The sequence below is a fragment of the Chroicocephalus ridibundus genome, chromosome 1, assembly GCF_963924245.1.
Source record: "Chroicocephalus ridibundus chromosome 1, bChrRid1.1, whole genome shotgun sequence".
Lineage (NCBI taxonomy): Eukaryota > Metazoa > Chordata > Aves > Charadriiformes > Laridae > Chroicocephalus > Chroicocephalus ridibundus.
The window spans coordinates 136,622,083-136,645,021 of record NC_086284.1 but is presented as its reverse complement, the minus strand read 5'-3'; the positions used below and the strand labels follow the sequence as shown (position 1 = coordinate 136,645,021).

At 42.3% G+C, this 22,939-nt stretch overlaps 1 protein-coding gene across 1 annotated transcript in view; it reads right to left on the bottom strand.

The window, feature by feature from the left end:
• Positions 1 to 685: 685 nt before the first annotated feature.
• Positions 686 to 22,939, bottom strand: part of FBLN1 (fibulin 1) — an 82,427-nt gene continuing 60,173 nt past the window's right edge. The window contains exons 16-17 of the mRNA XM_063355051.1: positions 22,741 to 22,872; positions 686 to 1,781 (exon numbers count right to left, since the gene is read on the bottom strand). Coding sequence (XP_063211121.1) covers positions 1,642 to 1,781; positions 22,741 to 22,872 — 272 coding nt within the window. The 3' untranslated portion in view covers positions 686 to 1,641. The remainder of the gene's footprint in view (positions 1,782 to 22,740; positions 22,873 to 22,939) is intronic.

Sequence of the window (22,939 nt, the reverse complement as noted above, 5' to 3'; positions counted from 1 at the left end):
TTTTCTACGCCAATATGTAAATATTTATTGAAAAGATAAAGACCATAGAGGCAGCCACTGACAACACTGAACATGTTTTAAGCTGATGGCATCCTGAAAACCTGGCTACGTACGGTGTTGGGATGCTCTGTGCGGGGGGAACAAACACCGACAAGAGGCTATCCTTTAGTCAAATTCTAGTCATGAGAATATCATAAAACTTTCATTTAAGGAGTGAGAATGCTGCAGGCAGAGAAGCTTCCCTGCCACAGAGAATGGAATGAAGACTTCTGTATGTACCCAGTAAAGTTGTTATGGTCTTTTATTTGCAAGGAGCAGAGAGGCGGATCTTTATTAGTCTTATTCAAAGATCGTTCAGGTCAATGGAAAGATTTCCTTAAGCTTCAGCGGCTTTTGTGTAAAAGGAAGCAACAAATGCCTAGCGCCAATAATGACCAACGAAACAGCAGGCTGTTTTGAGTGGGGAATGTGTGATATATCCATAGAATTAATTTGCTTGCAGGAGACGTATTTTTGTATATTATACAATTTTTCTGGTAAGCAGAAACCATAGCATGTGTTTGAGTATTTCCCATCTGACTTTCTTTATTTCCTCACATCTTAACAAACACAACAAACTGAAACATGGAGCTAGTTATTTTCCGTTCCGTAATAAAAAAGATAGGTTACTTTGATGCCCAGAAGATACATTAAAACATTCATTTATTTGTGAGAGTTTTTGTGATATTATTACATATACCTTGGTTTGGTGCATAGGAAGCGTGCAGTTTAACATGCTGATTTTATTACCCATTTTAAAAAGGTACGGAGCTTTACTCTGTTACAGAGAGGTGATACAGGTCTGAGTTTCCTGTATATCGCTGAGTAGGGATGAGACTGGAATTTAAGCAATATGCCTTATCCTTGTACGAGGTTAATTTCAATGAGAGGTATTTATTTAATTAGAATCAAACATAATCTTACAATCAAATAATAAGTACAAAAAAGGAGTATTTTCTTAATGTGTGCAATAGCTTGCTGCTCTCTTACTATTTCTAATTCCTTTTGCACTTCCTCTTGGAGCCGTAGCTGAATGGTGCTTTTTAAATACCTAGGCTAAACTTCTCAGAAATGATTAGCAATTCTGGGCGCCTATTCAGAGTTACGCTACTGGGGCCCGAAAGCAAATATTTGGCACTTTCTGACACTCTGACTCCTTCAAGGTAGTTAATATTGAGGTGAAATTACTAATTCTTACCAAACTTCTTCCATCCAAAGATACCATATATTCATCCCAATCAACTCCGACATCTACTTTGTTCCACATCCTCAGTCGCTCTGGTTATCTGGCCAAGGAGCAATAGTTAAGATCTGCCTAAACATTTAGAAAAGTTTTAAATTTCACTAGGCAGCTGAGCACTTTTACACGCTACTTATTTATACAGACAACTACTACATCAGGCTCACTTAATTTGCTCCACCCTATGTCTCTAATCAACATAATAGCTTGTTATTTGTCTTAAACTATAAACCAAATATTTAAAAATAAAACAAACAAACAAAAAAACACTATTGGGTTTTACAAACAAGTATATGACATAATAGCTTGTGGTAATGATTTAGGTTGGAGTGGCTCGCTTGCCTGGGATTTTAAACACTTTCTCAGAACCAGTACTCAGAGACAAAGATGTGAACGTTGACAATGTTACGATGAGATACCACTCCACCCATGACGTAGTTCATCTCCAGTTTCAGGATGGCATGGAAAGGTCCAACGATGGGCCTCACCTGGCGAACTACACCTGTTGGGGTAGAAATAGGTTGCTGAGACTAATAGGGGAATCAGAAGGGCTTGGATGCACTCCACCCTGCTCCACCTCAGCAAGAGAAAAATTGCCCTTCATTTTCAGTATTGCTGATGGAAAGTTATTTCATCTACTGGACCTGTAAATGGCATAAAGAAAGTTCACAGAATAAGAATAAAATAAAACTTTTGAATCAAAATATTTTGCGGAAGATCTAGAAAGAGCACTAAAATGTTGCCAATGGCAGAAAAGATATATATTCTGAAACGAGAAATTTTTTTTTTACCTTGTATTCAGAGCGATAAACTCTTCTAGGCCTGCGACATTGCTTTTTACATAGGACGTAAGGAGACTTTGCCTAGCTAAGCCAGCACACACACTGCCCTGAGGAGTACATAAGCACGCGCACCTGGGAATGCCATGCAATTTCTGGTACCGTGTTGAAAACCACTTTTCATTTGGAACAGTAGAAACTATTTGTAACAGCAATTACGATGCAGCAATAAAATCAGCACCTTCCCTATAAATATCTCGTAACACTAATTTGTAAATTGACAGTGTGTTGCATCGTGGGCGGATAACCCCACTAAAAGCAATCGGAATAAAAGCAGGCGAGTTTAACGAGGGAAGGGGGACTATCACACTGTCTGTCCCTGTGTCATTCCTCACACGGGTGGTGGCCATTCCCTCCCCACCAGCAGGGGCTGATAATGAGGAAAGAAGAGGTAAAGGCAAAGCGAGCCGTGTCTTTTAGGGCTCCGGTCCTTCAGTTTGTTTTACACAGAGGAGACCCAGTGCTGGGGCGCAGCAGGACGGGGACTGCTGGGGGCTGAGTGGTGAGGTCCTCAGGGGGGCTGCAGGGCAGGGCTTCTTCAGCCAGGGCATGTCCCACCACCCCAGCCAGGCAGCAGGGCAGGCCAGGGGACAGCCGGGTTCAAGCAAGGGTCCAGATCACTGGGCAAGTTCATGGTGATGACACAGGGATGAAGTCAAACTAGGAAGGCGGCATATGGGCCAGGTCCAGAATAAGAGGACCCACAGCTGTGATGGAGCCAGAGACCAGCTCTCTTCCAGCACAGCTCAGGCAGCGACTGCAGCTGACTGAAATGGGGCTCGTGGCCGCTGGGCAGAGTGTGGGGGAGGACCCTGGGGAAGCCCATCTGGGCCATATAGGTTTTGTCGGCACCTTGACACGATGTGGCTAAACCAAATAGTGTTACAGCTTCAGACCTACACAAAAGAAAGTCAACGGGAGCTTTGCCGCTGACTCCAAAGGCTTGGGATCAGCCCATAAATGTGTTCTCGCTTCACAGTTATTTCCTAGGCCCGGTGTAATTAGAGTAGGGGGCTACCAAATGGCTGACATCTGAAAGGATGTATCCAAAAGGTCAAAATCACGTAAACCTGGGGTCAGCCAGCAGGCATCGGGGGTCTGGCAGAGACCCCTCCTCAGACCCCTCCTTCTGACAACTGACTTATCTGGCAAGGCGTTTGATTCGGAGGGAAATACTCAGTTTAAGAAAGGATTCTTTAAGACGTATCCCTTCTGCATGCTGGGGGTTATGTTTCACAAGCAGGCAGCACACCAGCGCCTTCCCAGAGCTCCAGCCGAACTCCTACAGCAGTCCCCTACGAACACGTTGGCTTGAGATCTGATGGGAGAGATAAACGTTTGCTTATGCAGGCTGTCAGCACCTTTTTCTAGGGCAGTGATGACATTACAGTTTTGTTCTGTTTAAATACCAACTAATATCTTCAGCATGCACTAAAATTGCAAACTTTTCACCACATTCACTTTGCTTGCCATATTTGATGAATACACTTTTTAAGCATCCTTCCCCCTACAATTTATATGTACATACATACATATATATATATATATACACACACACACACATATTTTTTTTTTAGTTTTCTTGGCTACTCTCCTGCACCTTGTAAAAATGACTGGGCTTGGCAGATGATATATTGAAAAAGAAAAGCCTTGCTAAAATTGCCCTCCCTTTAGGGTAGCATTTAAAGCATTTTGGGAACAACACATCACATTATTGCAGGCAGTGCTTTAACTGACAACCACGGAAACACGCAGCATTGGAATCATTCAGTATTGGCAAGCTGTTTAACCCACCCTGTTAGCGGCTCCTGCAGCGATCACCAAGCCTCAGATGGCAAAGGTTCCTGTTTCCATTTAGCAACCTTTCACAGTGTTCTACGCTTTCTTCCTCTGCTCCAGTGGAGTCTGCTCTAGTCTAGAAGTGGGGTTGCAAATTGTGTTTTTTTCTGACGTGACGCAATTCCCCTCAAGATGGCTTATGCCACAGTATGGCGTCTAACCATACATTATTGATGTCGCATTCAAAGCAATTAGTGACTTTCTCATTCTTGTTTGGATGCATTCTGCTAATAGGCAGAAAAAATGGAACACTTACTTATTTTCAAGGTGGAACGGGCGAATACACTGCGATCCATGTGGCAGTACTTTTCCACACAGTTCTTTTGCTGCAGTTTTAAAATCAAGCCTAATAATGGTCTGAGAAGCGAAAGCTGCACACGTTAAGACAGCTACACTGAAGCAAGAAATTGCAGGAATGTGCAAAGAAACACAATACTCCCACAACATTTCTTTATCCAGTTTGTTGTGGCAATGTCCTAGATGGTCCTGAAATGACCACCAGTGCAAAAGAACTATTTCCCTTCCTCTCCTATTAAATAAACAGGATGTTGCAGCCAGATGGGTTCGCACTACAGCATGCGTATAAGGATGCAGTCATTCTAAATGGGCAGAAGAAAAAAAAAAAGAAAAAAAAGACAAAACCCTTGAAATGTTCTACTGGACAAAAGCACAGGACAGGTTTTCAGCTCTTGGCAGACATACTCATCGAGAGCTCTCCCATTTTTTTTGTGAAAAGTGCTAAAATGGAAAACCTGAGCATTTTTATCCACCAGCCTCAGGGACAAATGTTGGTGGAAACCATGCAATAGCAAAGCTGCTCAGACCCTGAAACCTGGCTACACATTTACTCACTTCCCAGTGATGCTGTTGCAGTGGTCCTAGGACTTGTCTCAGAAATGCTGTCAAAGACTACCTGCTATAACCTGTCACTGCCTTCTGACGCTACCTGTGCCTGATTCTCTAATGTCTTGTGCCTGTCATGTCAGGTACGCGGGAGGCACAGCTATTCTGTACCCAAACAAGGCCAGCAGTGCCTTGTGCCTACTCTCACAAATGGATGTCTACAGAAAAAGCTTCAGATTTGGGCCTGGCACGTGTAATTCACATACACGGCTCAACGAATCAGGCGGCATCTTGAGAGCCTTTAGCACAGGACACATTTGAAGATGCCATGTGTGATAATTCTGGATGTTTTTAAGCGACGTGGCTTTATCAGTTACTGCAACATTTGCATAAACATGTTGTTCCACTATGCCTTTTGGCAGACTGGCTGGGTCCAGATTTGTGGTCTGGCATCCTTCAGCACTTATAGATGAATATTGAGTACAAAAATGTACTTTTATAGTAACAGGAAGGTTACAATTTTTAAATGTACTTAAAAGTCAGGAAATGTAGAAATTAGGCAGCTGCTTTTTGATCTCTTTTTTACCAGTCTAAATCCAAAGTAGCTGGATGGAGCCACTCCAATTTGACACGGGGGTAAGTGAAGCCTGGGACTTGGTCCTGGATCACTGTAGCAGTACACACTGTCCTGTGAGTTACCCTCCAGAGGATGCCAGAAGAACAATGGTGTTGCTCATTAAGTGACCTGAAAACGGAGTGCTCTCCAATACCACCATCAACTGGTGCTCTCTGGGACCAAAGCTGCAGACTCTACAGTTGGTAGGTGGGGTGAGTTTATTTAAGCAAGTTCATCCAAACCCTTTTCCAACAAAATTAGATTTCAGCTAGGTTAGCACAAACAAATAAGCCAGGAGAATATTTGCCTATACTAAAACAGGGTGAATCACCGATAAAGGACATTTGCGCTGCTGCTGAATCCCATGTGCCAGGCAATCTCGAGCATCTGTGTTGTCTTGCCTACAGGCACACCTATGCAAGCGCGCGATACTACCCTCCACTCCGATGTGCTGCTGTTGCTGCTGTTTGTACTCTTCAGTTCACAATCTGTGACCCAAACACAGACTCAACCTACATAAAACCCTACATGTCACAGGCCAGGCAGACTACTTTCCATCAGCTCGCCTTTGTTTGGTTTTGCTTTGTTGTTAACTGAGCAGAGATGTTATGGCAGGTCCCAAATCTGCTTGGGTATCTTCATGGTTTGCTGACCTTCTCCTTTTAGAAAACATTTATAAGACTTCTTGCACACTTTGCCCTTATTGTAAACAGGATCTACGCCAATCCTTTCCACCTGCTGATCTGTGTAAGCAAACAGCCCTGGCTTGAGAGGCAGTAAGTTTTTGGATGTCACAGTTATTTCTGCAGTGATTGTCTGACCATGGCCCAGAACTTTTAAAGCTCTGTAATTAATACACTAAGCTGCTCCCTTGCCCTCTTTCTTCTTCTTTTGTGTTTCGTATTTCCATTTTGTCTAAGGTAAAAGTATGTCACCATGTGAAGGCATTAACCTAAATAATATAGAACGCATATTTTCAAGAATAAGAATAATGACAACAAGCAGTATTTTAGAGCCACTGTCATTGGATTACTGATGCTTTGCTTATCAAAGAAGATGGGATAAATAAGACAGCAAGGTTAATATTGTTAATCTTCCTAAGCCTTTCAGCAGAATTTCTATTATTGTAATCAGATGCCACAGGTATTCCTTGGCTTGTCTATACCTCTTTAAGATATCATTACATTTCTCTGCTTTGAAATATGTGAGACCCTCAGGCAATTCACCTCTGTGTCTGGTTTCTGCTTGTATTTTTGCATTATGCAGCTGATTTGCTAAGAAGCTCCATTTCGAACTTAGGAGAAACACTGCTGTTTTGTCAGCACGTTAACCCATTCTGGATGACAAGTCCCCATGCTATCGTGTATTAACATTTTGTCTCCAGAAATCCAGACTCCTCATTCTGACTTCTGTGCTAAGCTCACTGCCCGGTATGCCGAAAAAGCACTTGCAAAACTCTTTAAACCACTTTTTTTAAAAAAAACCCCTTCTCTTCTTTTTTTTCCACTACTAACTACAAAATCTGCAGCAATTACACTTGCAATGAATCTGGGTTATTGCGCTCCTTACACCTGTTGCTGAACACGGCATTTGCATTTTCTCTAGAGAGAGTTCCTCTAACAGAGACCTCCACAGTTTGCCAGAAAGCAGAACCAACAAAGCTTATTTTCACACTGCCATTAGAAATGGCTGGTTTGGGTTGGTGGAGACATGCATTATGTTATGTTTTCTGTTCCAGAGGTGAAGGTCGCAAGATTTTCCACAGGGATTGATTCTGGAGTCTAGACAAATGTTTAAATCTATATCATCGTAAGAACTCGGCGCAGACGTAAGTTGCACCCATGCCTCAAAAAGAGAGCCGCAGATAACCTAAACTTTTGAGGACCCCCCCAAAATCGAGCTGGGAAGTGTTAGTGGAGCAGGCAAGGAATCAGGGGCTGAAGGGAGAGGCAAGAGGGACTGCTGATTACTGGGGAGCTGTATCTGCTGACTGCTGGAAGAAGAGGGGATGTGCTGAAGTAAACCTCCTCTTGCCTTACCTGCATATGCATACGCAGGCATATGTGTTTGTGTATATATAAACAACCAAAACTACTGCCAAATCAAGAGTTGTTCTTCCAAATAACCTGTGGGCTATGCTCAGGAAAATACAATAAACACAGTTATCAAAAACGTGATCAATCCCCTCAACCGCATTTCAAGCTCTGTGTTAAGTAACAAGCAGAAGAGCTCTTTTCCTCTTACCACTTTCCCATCTTTTCCCCCGTGCACGGGGTTACAGCTGTATTGTTTTGTTCTGGTCACCACATGCCAAAGGATAGTAACAAAACTACCTTGGGGTTTTTTTTCCCCTTTGGGCTCACAGCGAGCACACTGTCTCCTTTCTGTGATTCTCCTCAGGTGGCAAGTTAACAGAGAGACATGTGGCTTTTTACTCTCAGTCGAATCCAACAGTATTGCCCCTTTTTCATTAGTGCAAGACATAACCCTTGACAATATGGGCAGGCACCAATTTAGCCCCTTTTTTCTGGGAACAAACGATTTATTTAGGAAAATTTGCTGAATTTTTTTTTTTTTTACATTGTTTAATTGTATGATCTGTGGTCAGCTCAAAACTGACCACAAACTGGCTAAACTTGGGACGGATGGTGTGGAGTTACTGGGAGAGCATGAAGTGGTAAAAAGAAGAACAATCCACTTTTCCGAATCATTAATCTATAGTAAACGTATTAATCCGGTCCTAAATAGAACAAAACACACCTTTTTATTCATTCTGAGATCTATTTTAAATTTAATACTCTGTAAAAAGTACCTAAAATAATAAGAATGGGATATACATTCGAAATACCAAAGGCAGTCAGACAAGTCTGAGCATAGCTCATTGTTTGCTTTTCCTTCAAAATATGCACACACTGCTATTAATTATTTTTCTTTCGTGTTTGCGTCCTGGTCATGCATTATTAAAATTAACTTTCACAAATCAGAAACTAACAGGACAACTGAGAATTAGTTTTCATTCACTTGACTGCAAGTGGAACTACCGACCATATAAATATATATATATATATAAAAAGAATATTTTCCACTAGCTAGAATTAACAGAAACTTGCTATAAGAAATATGATTTGAATTATTGTGTGGAATAAGGCTCCGTAAGAATGTTATTATCAGGTCCATTGGGAAATACAGTCATAGACAGCAAAAAGTCTGGGAATGAGGAGAACTTAAGAATCTCCTGGGATCTTCTTGGTAGTTCTTATGTGTGATGATGTTTCTTTGCCCCCGATGCACAGCCTGTTCCACTGGCTGCCTAGCTCTGTTGCCCCAGGCAACTTCTGATCAAGTACACGCCAGCAAGGCAGGCAGGAGAGCAGGGCCGAAAAGCTGAGGAGGGTATGAGGCTTAGCAGGTGAGAGGCAGGAATACATACTAGGGCTGAAAAATGCGGACTGTTTTCATGCAGCATGTATGACATATTGGTAGCAATACACTCATTTCTGTTCCTTATGAGATAAATAAAATCCCATGCGAGATGCGTAAGAGCGCAAGCAAATGCGTTTTCCCCCTCAGTTTCCTAATCCTCAATCTATGAGTCTAGCTGTAAGTGAAAGCTAAAATCCATCGTTAAACGTGCCCCCTTTGAAAAGGATCACAGGAAGGCTCGCCCAGAGGATGTGCTGTTACACAGTGAGAGGCAGTGCTGTCTGTTTTCACAGACAGGGAATTTTTGGGATGAGCTGCTAGTGACACCTACAAGAAAGAGATTTCAATGACATAAAACCCACCTAATAATTTTTCCTCTACCTCTTTTCCTTGTGCTCTAAATGGATACTTGGAACGTGAAATGATTAATTTGGAAAAATTCAAGTACCAGGGAATGCGATGAGAGCTGTGGAGCTGGAGCCTAAACTCAATTGAAACTCAGGTAATTCATTGGGGTTTATATTAACTTCCAAGTAATCTCAGCCTGTGTTCTGCAGTCCTACATCTGGCTCCTCCTGGATCTCTGTTCCATCACAAAACCCACTCTGGTCCCTTTTACAGCCTTGTCAGAGACGAGCAGTCCTAGCTGCCACGACGCAACAGTAACTACCCTTTTTTAAGCGGTGGATCTTTGGGAATCAGAAAAATAGCCTTTAAATAGCCTGCTAGGCTGTGCCAGGCCATGGGTATGTATGACTATGTGCAAAGGACGGACACAGGCTCTCCCCTAATGTTGGCAAACTTCTTTAATCCCATGTGCGTGCTGCAGTAGTGAAGCCGAGAGGTGATCTCGGCCTCCTGGGACCTAAAGCCATTGCATGGCTATTAAAAGGAAAGTAGCCCGAAACACCAGCACGCCAGCGGTAATGTGTGGTGAACAACTTTTTGTAGGGGAAAGGCATGTTTATGAGTTTCCCTTAAGCAATGCAAGAAGACTGATCTCCTCATGTTAATGCAAGATCCTGGACTATAATTTCAAGTTTGCTTTTCTCCTCAAGGCCTCTTGCTTTATACTGCTGGCCAAGATTTTCAAAATTAAGAGTAAACATCTCAGATGCATCGGTGTTACTTAAGAGCCTAGTCACAGTTTCAAAAGAGATGTTCAGGCAATTAGGAAGTTTAGGACTAGGGAAATGATCATTGCAGTGGCTATTTTAAAAGGCAAAGCTGATAGGATCATTCCAGAAATGAGCAAGAGAAAAAAAAAATCCAGCCATGAATAAATGCTTCCTTGGATCAAACCATAGACAATGAGTTGCAGGTTAAGCTTGAATACCAGACTATCTCAGTCTACAACATGTAAATACATATCTATAGTGTGAAGCCAAAACTATGTAGCCAAAATGTTTTTTGGCTCTGTAGACCTCAACTCAAAGAAGTCATGTTAAGATTTGTAAGAAAAAAGTTATTTCTTATTCAGGATTCATTACAAATATAAAAAGTTCATCAGTAAGGTTAAAAAATAATTCACATCCTGGTCACAAGTAGAAAACATATATTTTAGGCTATTTTATCCAATTATTTTTTTTCTGTAGAAAGCTTTGGGGCTCTGCATACGTTAAAATTTAATTACATTCCTTTCCTAAAGGCTGCTCTGTATTCCAAAACATTATGCCAAAGTAATGATTTTCGGTACTTAAATGGCTCTGCCAACATAGTTACTAGAGCACTTACTGACCGATACCATGCCAGGGGAGAAGGGAAGTGAATCAACTGTTTGGTAATTGCCTACTGTATCCCTAGCTTTGAAAATATAATGCGTCAAACATTGCACATTAGGGAGTGTCTTACTGCATTTGGTAGAGTGAAAGCAGAAAAGTTTTTCCTTTTGTGGCAATCCAGTCCCCAACATCGCCACCATCCAGAATCAGAATCACAGGAACAGTTGAGGCAGGAAGCAGCTCTGAAGACCATCTATACAACTTCTTGCTCAAAGCAGAGTCACACAGAGCATGTTGCTCTGGGCTGTGTTCAGTCTGGTTTGCATAGCAAGGTTTTGTAGTGGGGGGAGGCTACAGGGGTGGCTTCTGTGAGAAGATGCTAGAAGCTTCCCCCGTGTCCAATAGAGCCAATGCTAGACAGTTCCAAGATGGACCCACCACTGGCCAAAGCTGAGCCCATCAGCAACGGTGGTAGCACCTCTGTAATAACATATTTAAGAAGGGACGGAGAAAAAATTGCTGTGAAACAGCAGCCAGAGGAGCAGAGTGAGAAAATATGAGAGGAATAACTCTGCAGACATCAAGGTCAGTGAAGAAGTAGGGGGAGGAGGTGCTCCAGGCACTGGAACAGAGATTCCCCTGCAGCCCATGGTGGAGGCCATGGTGAGGCAGGCTGTGCCCCTGCAGCCCATGGAGGTTAACAGTGGAGCAAATATCTACCTGCAGTGCACGGAGGACCCCACGCCAGAGCAGGCGGACGCCTGAAGGAGGCTGTGACCCCCTGGAGAGCCTATGCTGGAGCAGGTTTGCTGGCAGGACTTGTGATCCCACTCCATGGAAAGGACCCATGCTGGAGCAGTTTGTGAAGAACTGCAGCCTGTGGGGAGGACTGTCTCCCATGGGAGGGACTTCATGCTGGAGCAGGGGAAGGTTGTGAGGAGGAAGGAGTGCGAGAGACAACATGTGATGAACTGACCACAAGCCCCATTCCCCATCTCCCTGTGCCACTCAGGGGGTGGAGGCAAAAAAAATCAGGAGTGAAGTTGAGCCCAGGAAGAAGGGAGGGGTGGGGGAAGGTGTTTTAAGATTTGGTTTTATTTCTCATTAGCCCACACTGATTTGATTGGTAATAAATTAAACTAATTTACCCATGTCAAGTCTGTTTTGCCCATGTCGGTAATTGGTAAGTCATCTCTCCCTGCCCTTATCTCGACCCACGAGCCTTTCATCGTATTTTTGTCCCCCTGTCCAGCTGAAGAGGGGGAATCACAGAGCGGCTTGGTGGACACGTGGTGTCCAGCCAGAGTCAACCCACCACAGAATATCTCTAAGTATGGAGACTCCACAGCTCTAGACAACCTGTTCCAGTGTTCAACCACCATTCCAATAAAGAAAAGATGTTTTTTCACATGTTTAAATGGAATGTCCTGTATTTCAATTTGTGCCCATTGTCTCTTGTCCTTTCCACACCACTGAGAAGAGTCTGTCTCTGTCGTCTTTACTCCCTCCCATTACATTGATCAGATTTCCCCTGGGCCTCCTCTTCTCCAGGCTGAACAGTCCCAACTCTCTCAGTCTCTCCTCATATGACAGATACTCCAGTGCCTTAATCATCTTCATTACCCTCTTCTGGACTCTCTCCACTATGTCCATGTCTTTCTTGTACCAGGAAGCCTAGAACTGGACATAGCACTCCAGTGGTGACCTCACCAGTGCTGAGGAGAGGGGAAGGATGACCTCCTTCAGCCTGCTGGCAGTGCTCTTCCTAATGCAGCCCATTAGCTGCTTCTGGCACAAGGAAACATCATTGGCTCATGATCAACCTGCTGTCCACCAGGAACCCTAGGTCTTTCCCTGTAGAGCTGATTTCCAGCTGGTAAGCCACCAGTGTGTACTGGCACATAGGGTTACAGCTCCCCTGGGGCTGGGATTTGCATTTCCCTTTGCTGAACTTCATGAGGTTCCTGTCAGACCATTACTCCAGCCTGTTGAGGTCCCTCTGAATGGCAGCACAACCCTCTGGTGTATCAACCACTCATCATGGTTTTGTTTCCTCTTCAAACCTGTTAAGGTGCAGTCTGTCCCATCATCTAGGTAATTAATGAAGAAATCGGACCCGGTATTGATCCTTCACGTACATCACTGGTGACTGGCTGCTAGCCGTGCTGCTGATCACAACCCTTTGAACCTGTCCATTCAGCTGTTTTTCAATCCACCTCACTGTCCACTTATCTAGTGTACATTTCCTCAGATTGCCTATGAGGATATTAAGGGAGACAGTGGTGAAAGCCTTACTAAAGTCAAGTAAGCAACATCCACTCTTCTTCTCTCAACCACTAATCCAGTCATCTCTTTGTAGAAGGCTGGCAGGTTGGTCAGACCTGATTTCCCCTTCATAAATCCTTGCTAACTACTCCCAGTCACTTTCATGTCCTTAATATGTTTGGAAATGTTTCCCTGGTGGATTTACTCCATCACCTTCCCAGGAATTGATGTGAGGCTTAACAGCCTGTAGTTCCCCAGATCCTCCTTCCTGGCCTTCTTGAAGGTTGGATTGACATCTGCCTTCTTCCAGTCCACAGGAACTTCCAATCACCACAGTCTTTCAAAGATAATTGAGAGTGGCCTCACAATGACATCAGCCAGTTCTCTCAGCACTTGTAGGGGCACCCCATCAGGTCCCATGGACTTGGGTATGTGCAGTTTGTTTAAATGTTCCCTAACCTGATCCTTTTCCACCAAGGGTGAGTATTTCTTGCTCCAGACCTTCCTATTGCTCTGAGGGCCCCGGGACTCCTGAAGACCAGTCTTACCAGTAAAGAATGACGTAAAGGAGGCACTAAGCACTTCAGCTTTCTCCATGTCTTTTGTCACCAGGTCTCCTGCCCCATTCAGAAGCAGGCCTACATTTTTCCCAGTCTTCCTTTTGCTGTTGATGCAATTCTAGAAGCCCTTCCTGTTGCCCTTCACAGCAGGGGGCTGTGCCTCCATAGGTAGCCTCACAGGCATTATGTTCTTCCAGTCCTCTCTAGTTCATGACTGTGCCTAAAGGCATAATCTAGCTGTCAAATTGCAGGCATTTCCCAGACCACCAGATGTCTGCTGACTTCAGAAAGTTAATGTACACCTTAGATTCTTCCATCTCTCAAAAGCTAAATAGTCCTTTTCATTTTCTCCTTTTTTTTTTTTTTTTGTGAAAGCTATCTATATTTCTCTCAATTATTTGTGACAATAACAATGTAGGCTCCTGCTATGTAGTGTTCTATAGTTTCTGATATAATCTGTTTTATTAATAAGTGGCTGCTCTTTGGAAAATGAAATATTTCTTGGTAATCATCACTGCAGGCATCAAATCATATACAGAAAAATAGCTCTGAAGATATCATTAATCCTTGAGCTGCCACACCTGACAAACATAAATATGGTTAAAGGATTCAGAAAACTCATTAATCAAAATACAAGTACTGAAATAGATTTCCTCTTGCTTTGAAGTGTATTGCCCTCATAACATTGTGAATTAGACCTTCATTCAAGTTTGATGGTGAACACTTCACAAAATAATAGATTTGGAGAATCAAGTTAGAGTTGGATGTTAACAAGGTTTCCATGCTGATGGAGAACTGCTTCACAGGAATGTGGCTGGCTATACATATCTTCGCTGAAGTACCTGGGGACAAGATTTTCAAAACCATGTACTTTTCAAACATGGACCTCACAGATCTTTATTCAAATTCTAAGAAAATGGCCTAATTTTCAACTGTTGAGCAACCGAGTGCTTATAAAATGCCTTAGAAGTCAAGTTTGGACACATAAAATCGCACTTTCATAAGCTACATGACACTCAGGGCAATTTCACTGTTGGTTTAAGCTGATCAAAAATAGTTGTCCTGCTATATCCTCCACCCCTTCCCTTGGATTAACACCCAAAAGAAAAACAAACAAACAAACAAACAAACAAAAAATGTAGCTTGCCACACAAGCACTAATGCTGGCAACAGGGAAAGGGCTGGAGCGTTTTTTCAGAGGTAGGCAGGAGAGGGGGATTTCCCTTTTGAGCACCAACAAAGCTCCTGATCCCTTAATACAATCCCAATGCTCCCTATTAGGGAACAGAAAGGCAACGGTGATTTAGGTACTGTAACAGTGAGTATTGCACCAGTGGCATAAACGGGACTCCCAGCGACCTGGGCCAGTTGGTGCAGTGCTGGCCCCCGTGGCACGTTACCTCAGGAAGGGGCAAAAATGCCTGCATCCCCAGAGCAATTCAATAACTGCTTCCCAACAGTGCAGCTCAGAGCGGTACTCTGTCCTTTACTGAGAGGTGTAAAAGGGGATCAGAGGTAGGGTACGACACGTCTCCGAAAAAAAGAGGGGGGCCTGCGCCTGCGACCGTAAGCAACAGCTCAGATCTCCTCCATGCTCACAATATCTGTTGCCCACAGTAATCATTTACAAATCACATAGAGACAAAGCTCTCATTTAAAGACTGTCCAAACAACTACATCTAAAAATCTCCAGCCCTTGAAGTTTTCACCTAGGGTATAAGTCTCAGTTTAAGTTTAGCTAAAACTGTTTGAATCTACTTCTTTTTTTGCCTTTCACTTCACCTCTGAAGAAAAAAGAAAAAGGAAACTACAGTACAGGAGTTACATTTCAGCATGAGAAAGGACCTTTCTGATTAGCCTTATTCAACGGATCAGAAATTTGGGATTCAATTTATTATAAATGCTGTCCTTCAACCACTCAACAAAGTTTAATTTCATTAACACTTAGGCTTCTCTAGAAAGCTTTGATTGCTGAAATGCATCAAATAAAGAGGCAATAAAGAGGCCTCATGGTATTAATACATTTTTTGGCCAGAAACAAATGGTAAATATTTTCAAAGCTATTATCTGTCATGTTGGATCATATGGAGCCTTGGTATTATTAAAGAATTAAAAACAACCTTTGATTTTACTGAGGTTTGGCTAGTTTACAAATACTATGATCTTTATTAAGGATACCAAATAACTTCAGAGAGATGTGCTCTTATCTTGGTTTGGCAAACTTGAAGTGCTTTTAGATCTCTGGTTTGCCTTCCAGCCAAACCTCGCAATGGGTTTTAATGTTGACAATGCTGCGAAATCACTCATGCCTAAAATGCAATAACTGTACTTGAAGTAGCCTCATTAAAAAATAGTTTCCACCATATATTTTTTAATCCTTCCTGTTCCACCTTTGAGAACGTGACATGCTTTATGTAGTATAAGAATCTTACATACTACAAAAACAGGTGGAAAAACTTCAAAGGCTGAATGTCCAACATGTGCAAAATCACATATATCAGCCTCCTGAGACTTTATTCCCACTATCTTATTTACAGGGGTTTAGCGTCCATCAGGGCACATCATCACTTACACGCAATCTCTCCATTTAGTGAGAGTGCTTTAGTTTACCCTACCTGTCCCACAACCACATTATTCGGTTTCAGCCAAGCTTTGATACAGTAGCATATCCATGACACCTGGGCAATTAATTATTGTGACCTTAAGCATTTCTTGGCAAAGAGCCACATTATGGCACCCAGCACGATATGGCTCTGTGATTCAATTCACCATGGAAGAAAAAGTACCTAATCCTGAGGATTTGACATGAAAGCCCTTATATAGCCGCTCAGTCATCACCTAGAGGCGACAGCTCTGCTGGTATTGTTAGCAGAACTTCTGACGAGGAAAGCTTTCTGAATTTTAATGTGCGTTAATCCCTGACCAAATTCTCAAAACAAGGCTGAAATAAGGGGTCACTTCACCACATTTGACCCCTTTAAAAAGAAAATTTAGGGTGGTTGTTTTTTAAGTGAGCCATGCATCTGTGCATCGTACTGGGAAAGATTTATGGTATGCCTTCAGTCTCTTATCTTCCGTTTCCAGTTTTATAGGGTGTGCAGGCGCTACTGCAGGAATGAGAAGCCTGCCACCAACACATAAACTCAGGAGCAGCAGCAGAAGCCGCTGAATGAGTGGCACAAATATTTCACACTTGGAGGTCCTCAGAAAAGCAGGTCTCTGACTACTCTAAACCAGGGCAAAGCACCTCAGAGGACTGAATTCAGACAGACGTCTTTCAGGGGAATTGCTACAGTATGTTTCTCAGTGTACTGCATTCCAAATCTGGCTTTATTTGCTCATTTATGTAATATCTCAGCCCACAGTTTAAAATTAATACCAGAAAATGCATACTACATAATGTGAACCAAGGACCTTCGGCGGTCCCCTTAGCTGTTCCCTGACTCATTCCATTTCTTTCCCAAGTTTAGGTTTTACACTTCACGCCACAGTTCACAAAACTTCAGCAGAGTGGCAGTGTGATTTATTTGTCTGCTGGCTTTATGGAAACTGTAACCGAAGGTGGTCTCGATGAATGTTTTAGTCACACGTTACACCTTCCCATCGAAGGGGCGAGATGAACATTGATCAAGGAGGAGCGTCTGATTAACCAGATACTTGCGATGTGCTACAGTGAAATTTGGCATGAGGAAGGTTGTTCCACTCGAGCACGAGACTCATTCTCACCAGAAAAGCACCTTCAGCATTTCTCACCTATGAAATGAAAATTCACCTCCTGCTCGAGTTGCTTGTTTGCCTCCAGAAGAGCTCTCCAGCCTGACATTTTTTTCTGGAGGGGAGGGAGGGTGTTGAGAGATTTGACTACTGAACAGCGCAGTCATCAGCACCCCGAAAGGGCAGGTTCAGGCAATAAATCCAGGATCCCGTTTACCATATGGCTTCTGGGCACCCTCGTCTCAAATGTGGAGCTACTAATTTCGACAGGGCAAGCTGGCATAGAGAAAAAACTCCCAAAATACTCTTCGCTGAGGGGCTCCTCCTGTGAAAGGGGCAAGCCTAGATGAAACCAGAACAAAGATACTGAAAGGGACTGTGCCTTTTTTAATGTAAGGCTGCAAGAGCCTGTCGAAAAACCTGCTGAATTATGTCCCTGCTCTGTGTGCTCACTGTGAATGACTGGACAGCATCGGTTTTGTATTGCCAGACACTATTGTCGTTTCATGCTAATGACATTATAGTCACGACAAAAGGTGGCTATTGTTGCTTACTTTCGAGTAAGAGCGTCCACAAGGGGAGATAACGTTTGTGCTGAAATCCTCACCCCTGTGAACAGCGGAGCTCTCCTGGATGCCTACACCTAGACTCCATTTCCCCACAGAAAAGCAAGTGTAGGTGAACTGCTACTTTCAGCATCACAGCCGTGCCAGGAAGCCCAAATCAGTCCAGGGATCTCATTATGCTAAACACCGTAACAAATGCACGGTAAGAGCCAGCCAGCCTCTGGCCCAAAGATAAAGACTCTAGAGCAACAGAGGATAAGGCAGAAGCAGAGAGGAATGTGAAGGTACTTGCCCAGCCAGGGACAAAGTTCAGAACCAAATCTTCTGCAATGCAGTGACTCTGAATTTAATGTCAGAGCACACAAACATTTGTGTAGCGGACTGTGAAAAGACTTTGGCACACTGGGAATGGCCACACTTAGGAGATGCAGAACTACTACCCCTGCACTAAGGACAGGTTTCCCAAAAAGCCAAATAAATTTCCAGTCTCCTTCTGCTGCCCCCAACCAATATGGCATCCCACAAGCACACTTTCTTACGGTATCTGTTTTTGTTAACCTTCCGACCATTTTTTAAAAGTCTCTTCCCAGCTTCTGGAACATACTAAACAATCATGATACCATAGTAGAAATTAGACTACCAATAAATCCAGTGTTGCGCTATCAGTAGTTGAGACACTTTCTGTAAAGGTGCAAAGGTAACATCATGAAGACATGTGGAAGAGGCTGGAAATTCAGGACAGAGATAGCAGTGAAATCCTTGCAAATAATAATGGACAACAGTAGTACATATCTGTAAAATTAAAAGCAACCAGCACCAGCACAACACCCCCGAGAATCTCTACAGGTCCAAGTAAAATTTTATAACTGTAATGGCTCTGGATGTTTTTGATAAGAATAGTACCATTCTGCTTAATAGGCAAGAATATATGCTCAGGTTAGTACCAAATGCAATATGGAAGATTTCAGCCTATCAAAACTACTTGTAGCTGCATTAAGAAATTTTAAAACCTTCCTGAAGTTTGCCAGACTACAAGGTGGTATTGCAGTCACCTAAGGAAATGAATGTATAGCTGAGGGGGAAAATGTTTTATAGTATCTGATAATACCTTAGGCATTGATAGGACATTTTTGTACAGGTTGAAAATGCATTCTTCATTTTTCACTGACAGCTGGTTAACGGAGGAATGCAGTGAAAAGTCTATAAAAGCTTTTAAAAAACCCCCTGGATAGGTCTGCACTTCTGTTTTTCTCCCGCCCATGCTAATAAGTGATGTGCAGTTGTTAACAGTATCTTTTGGATTCGGTGCCACCTTGGCCTGTAACCACACTAGGCAACAGAGAGTCTACAGCACTTCTTGAACCAGGAAAGAATGGGAGTTGGCATCTCTTTTTAAGACGATAGGGTAGAAAAATTGGAGGCAACTTTTTGAACAATTCTTTTTCTTCAGCTTGCACAAGCCTACACACTGCCACTCCAGCAGGCTGGCTTTTGTTCCTTCTCTTCCACTGGAAGATACTTTCTGTTGGGCAGCCTCGCTAGTTTTGGAGTCTGTTCTTATTTCTTTTGGCTCCTCCATGACTGATACTGCTGATCATTGATTCCCATTTCATATATTTTCTTTCCTTGATTTTGCAATACTGTCCTTGCCTCTTTCTTCTCCTACCTTTGTGGCTGCTTCTCCTACATCTCCTTTGAGAGACCATGTTCTTTCTTTTTCTAACATTCCCTGGGGCAGCTCTTTCCTCTGTTTCTAGTGTCTTTTACTTTCCTCACAACCTGCTCCTACACACTCTCATCTCCTCCTATGACCTCAGCTGCTATTTCTCCATCAACAAATCACAAACCAGCCTGATCAGCCACTCTCCATCCAATCCTACATATTTCTCACCTTCACCAACACCTTCTCCTTGATGTCTCAGTGTCTACTTAAAGGGATAGGGGCTAAAGCAGATGACGTGACTCTCTTCAGTCCACAATTCTCTGATAGTGTTGAAGTCCTTACTTTCCTTCTGTAACTCCATCTCTAACCGCTCCTCCCACTCTCTAAACCTTTACCAAAAGAAATCTGTACCTTTTCACTTTTTTTTAATGTCACACTTTTGAGAGCATCTTGTTCCTTTGCATTCACACAAACACAGTTTAGATGCAGGTCCCTTCTTAAGGCATCATCTCTCTTCTTGTTTGTGACAACCTAGCATAAAACTGTTTTACCACCTCCTGTAGAGGTTTTCTGTATTTTCTTTTGGAGAGAAAATTTGTCTTGTAGAGAAAATATTTTTGGTGATTTAATTTCCATCCACAGAGAAAATAGCTTTAATACTCTGATCATTTCTCCTGAAATATTACAACAGAATAAAATGTGCTTATTATTCCTTTTACCCATGCATCTATGATTTATGATCAGATTTATTATTTCCTCTACAATATAGGCAGCAAAAAAGACTTGAAAAAAGATTATACAGATTCGAGAGTCGTATGTCCATCAGTGGTCATCAAGCATGACAGTCCAGGTGTGCTTTCCCAGAAATGTATAAACTGATGATTGCAGCAGGTTGAAACATTATATTTGGAGAACGACTCCTGTATACCTGTCTGTTACTGGCCCGTATGTTGGACACTGGTTACTGGGCTAGTTGGGCATTTACTCTGCTAAAGTCCCTGTGTTACATCCCTAAAGTTCTTATGTTCCTATGACTTAATGGAATAACCAATACATCTTTCTGATGACCCACAAATCTTAAAATCACAGAATCATAGAATGGTTAAAGACCATCTAGTTCCACCCCCCTGCCATGGCCAGGGACACCTCCCACTAGACCAGGTTACTCAATGCCTCATCCAGCCTGGCCTTGAACATTTCTAGGGATGGGGCATCCACATCTTTCTAATATTGTCTATGCCCTTTGTCTTTTTCCACCCTCATACAAACTCTTCCCCTTTCTTTACAAGAGGGACTCACTTTGTGAACTCCTGTGGACTAGGATCCCATCTTATTTATTTGTGTTGAAAACTTCCCAGCACTTTTATGGGAACACCTAACATTCTGATTATTAATAACAAGAAAAATGATATTATGATGAGAGCAGCAGAACAGCTGCTGGCAGAATTATTTGCAATCCTAATTTCACGCATACAACATGCTGTCCTGAACCTCTTCCCTCCAGGTAATATCAGCTGGGGTTTTGTTTTGTTTTTCCTTTTCCAATTCTGCTGCAGGCAGTTTACTTTGCAGCTTCCATCCATTAATCTCAAAGTACTTTTACATAGAGGAATTAATTAAGACTCTTACATACAAGAATTAATTAAGACAGTAGTAGGCATGTTTTATCATCTCCATGTTGCGCATGGGGGAACTGAGGTGAAGAAAGAGCTGCCCAATTCTTTTGCAGAGCTGGAAATGTACTTAGGCATATATCATATCCTCTCAACCTGGCGTATAAGAATATCCTTTCTCTCCTAATATTGTGAGGCAGATATCCAGTTTACCAAGTAAAATACCATTGACACGCAGTCCTATTATTCAAAATGGAAATGCTTCCCTCAGGCGAATAACTTGGCCAGTCAAATTTCTAAACACATCCTTCTTTCTTATTTCAGACAGAAAGAAGAACACAGCAGGAAAAGCAAGCTACTGTAACTACTGTGGGATCTGATAACATTTATACTCTTCTAAAGAATCAACCCAATACCTGAAATCTGTAATCTTATCATCCTGCTTTAACAGACTCTCCCTCTTTCTCAGTATTCACATGTATACTTGTTTGATAAAGAAAGAAATATAAACCTAATGACTTATGATTTTTATCTACAGTTCATAGAACCTTTGCACAGCTGACGCTGTACTATCATGCTTCTGAAATGCAACAGTGCCACCTTCAGATCATGCTAAATATGACTTTTTCACAAACCATCTGTATGAAAGAAGCACAGCAGTGATTTTTCTTTTCATCCAGACAAGTCCTGCTAGAAAGCCCAGAAGCACATGTATAAACCTGAGCAGAACCTGCACATTCACATTCTGAAGCACAAATGCTCACTGGGAACAGCAGTCCTTTATTTTCATAAATAAACATTAATAAAGAGCAATCAAATACTACTTTTTAATACCTGGCATATTCATTCTCTAAGCATGAGAATCACTGCATGTTCCCCTGACACTGCACTAGCAACTCATATTGGGCAGAGCAGCACATCAGTTGGGATCTGCTCCTGCTCTGCAACCTTCACATAATTTGCCAGCTACTCCTGGGTATGCCGGGTCCCCGAGTGAGAGCCAAGCCACTGTATACGCTGGAAATGTGTACCCGTATGCATCTATGTATAGATAGTATGTGCACTATATGCATTACATACTGGATAGTCTGTGTGATATCCGCCCAAAGGGCCCTGCTCTGAAAGAAACCTACCAGAAAGTATGACCCCAGGCTGTGTTGCAGCCCCTCCCTGCTATACGAGGAGATGAAGGTCTAGTGTATAACCTGTATACACAGGTATATCTCCTTCCATGTCTCCTCCCTGCCAAGTTGAGACCATGATCCATTCTGAAGTTTCTTCTAACCCACAGCATTTGACAGATCCCTTTTACTCTCAACAGAGGTATTTATTTAAAACTGAACCAGCCTCTCGTTAAATATTGAAACAGGTAACAGTTTTAGTATATTCAGTCCTGCTTTAAAAATTTGATTATTATCCAAAAATTGGTGCAATGCTGTTTAAACAAGAAAGAACAGTTAATTAAATTTACGGTCTCTTTGCTGACATACTACATATTTCATATTTGGTTTGATTATAATGGGCAAACCTCATCATTTTAAAGCTAAGCCATTTGCATTTGTAATTAGACCTAGTTCTGAAAAAAGTTAAAATACTTCTCAAATTAAAGTTTAGGCCTCTGGTATTTTGACTAAAAAATTATTTGTGATATTAGTTCAGATTACACATGTTGGACTGGAGAATATTAAATCAATAGAGGCTTGAAAATCAAGGTGGGAATTAATTACTTGAGTTAATTTCTTTGACCTTGTTCAAAAATATTATTGAGAGAAGAAAGTACGGAGAACACTCTTACTCACCCACTGTCATACCATCCATGTAACGCTTGATGATATCAAAGGAATCTCTTAAATTTCCTTCTGTTATGTCAAATATGATATCTGCCTGGTTGGCTGGATATGTAGGTGTGATGGCACGAAGAAAAATAATCTCTGCAAACAAAGAGTATTGCAGAATGTACTGAGAAGTATTTGAAAAAATCACTGAAGAACCTGACAG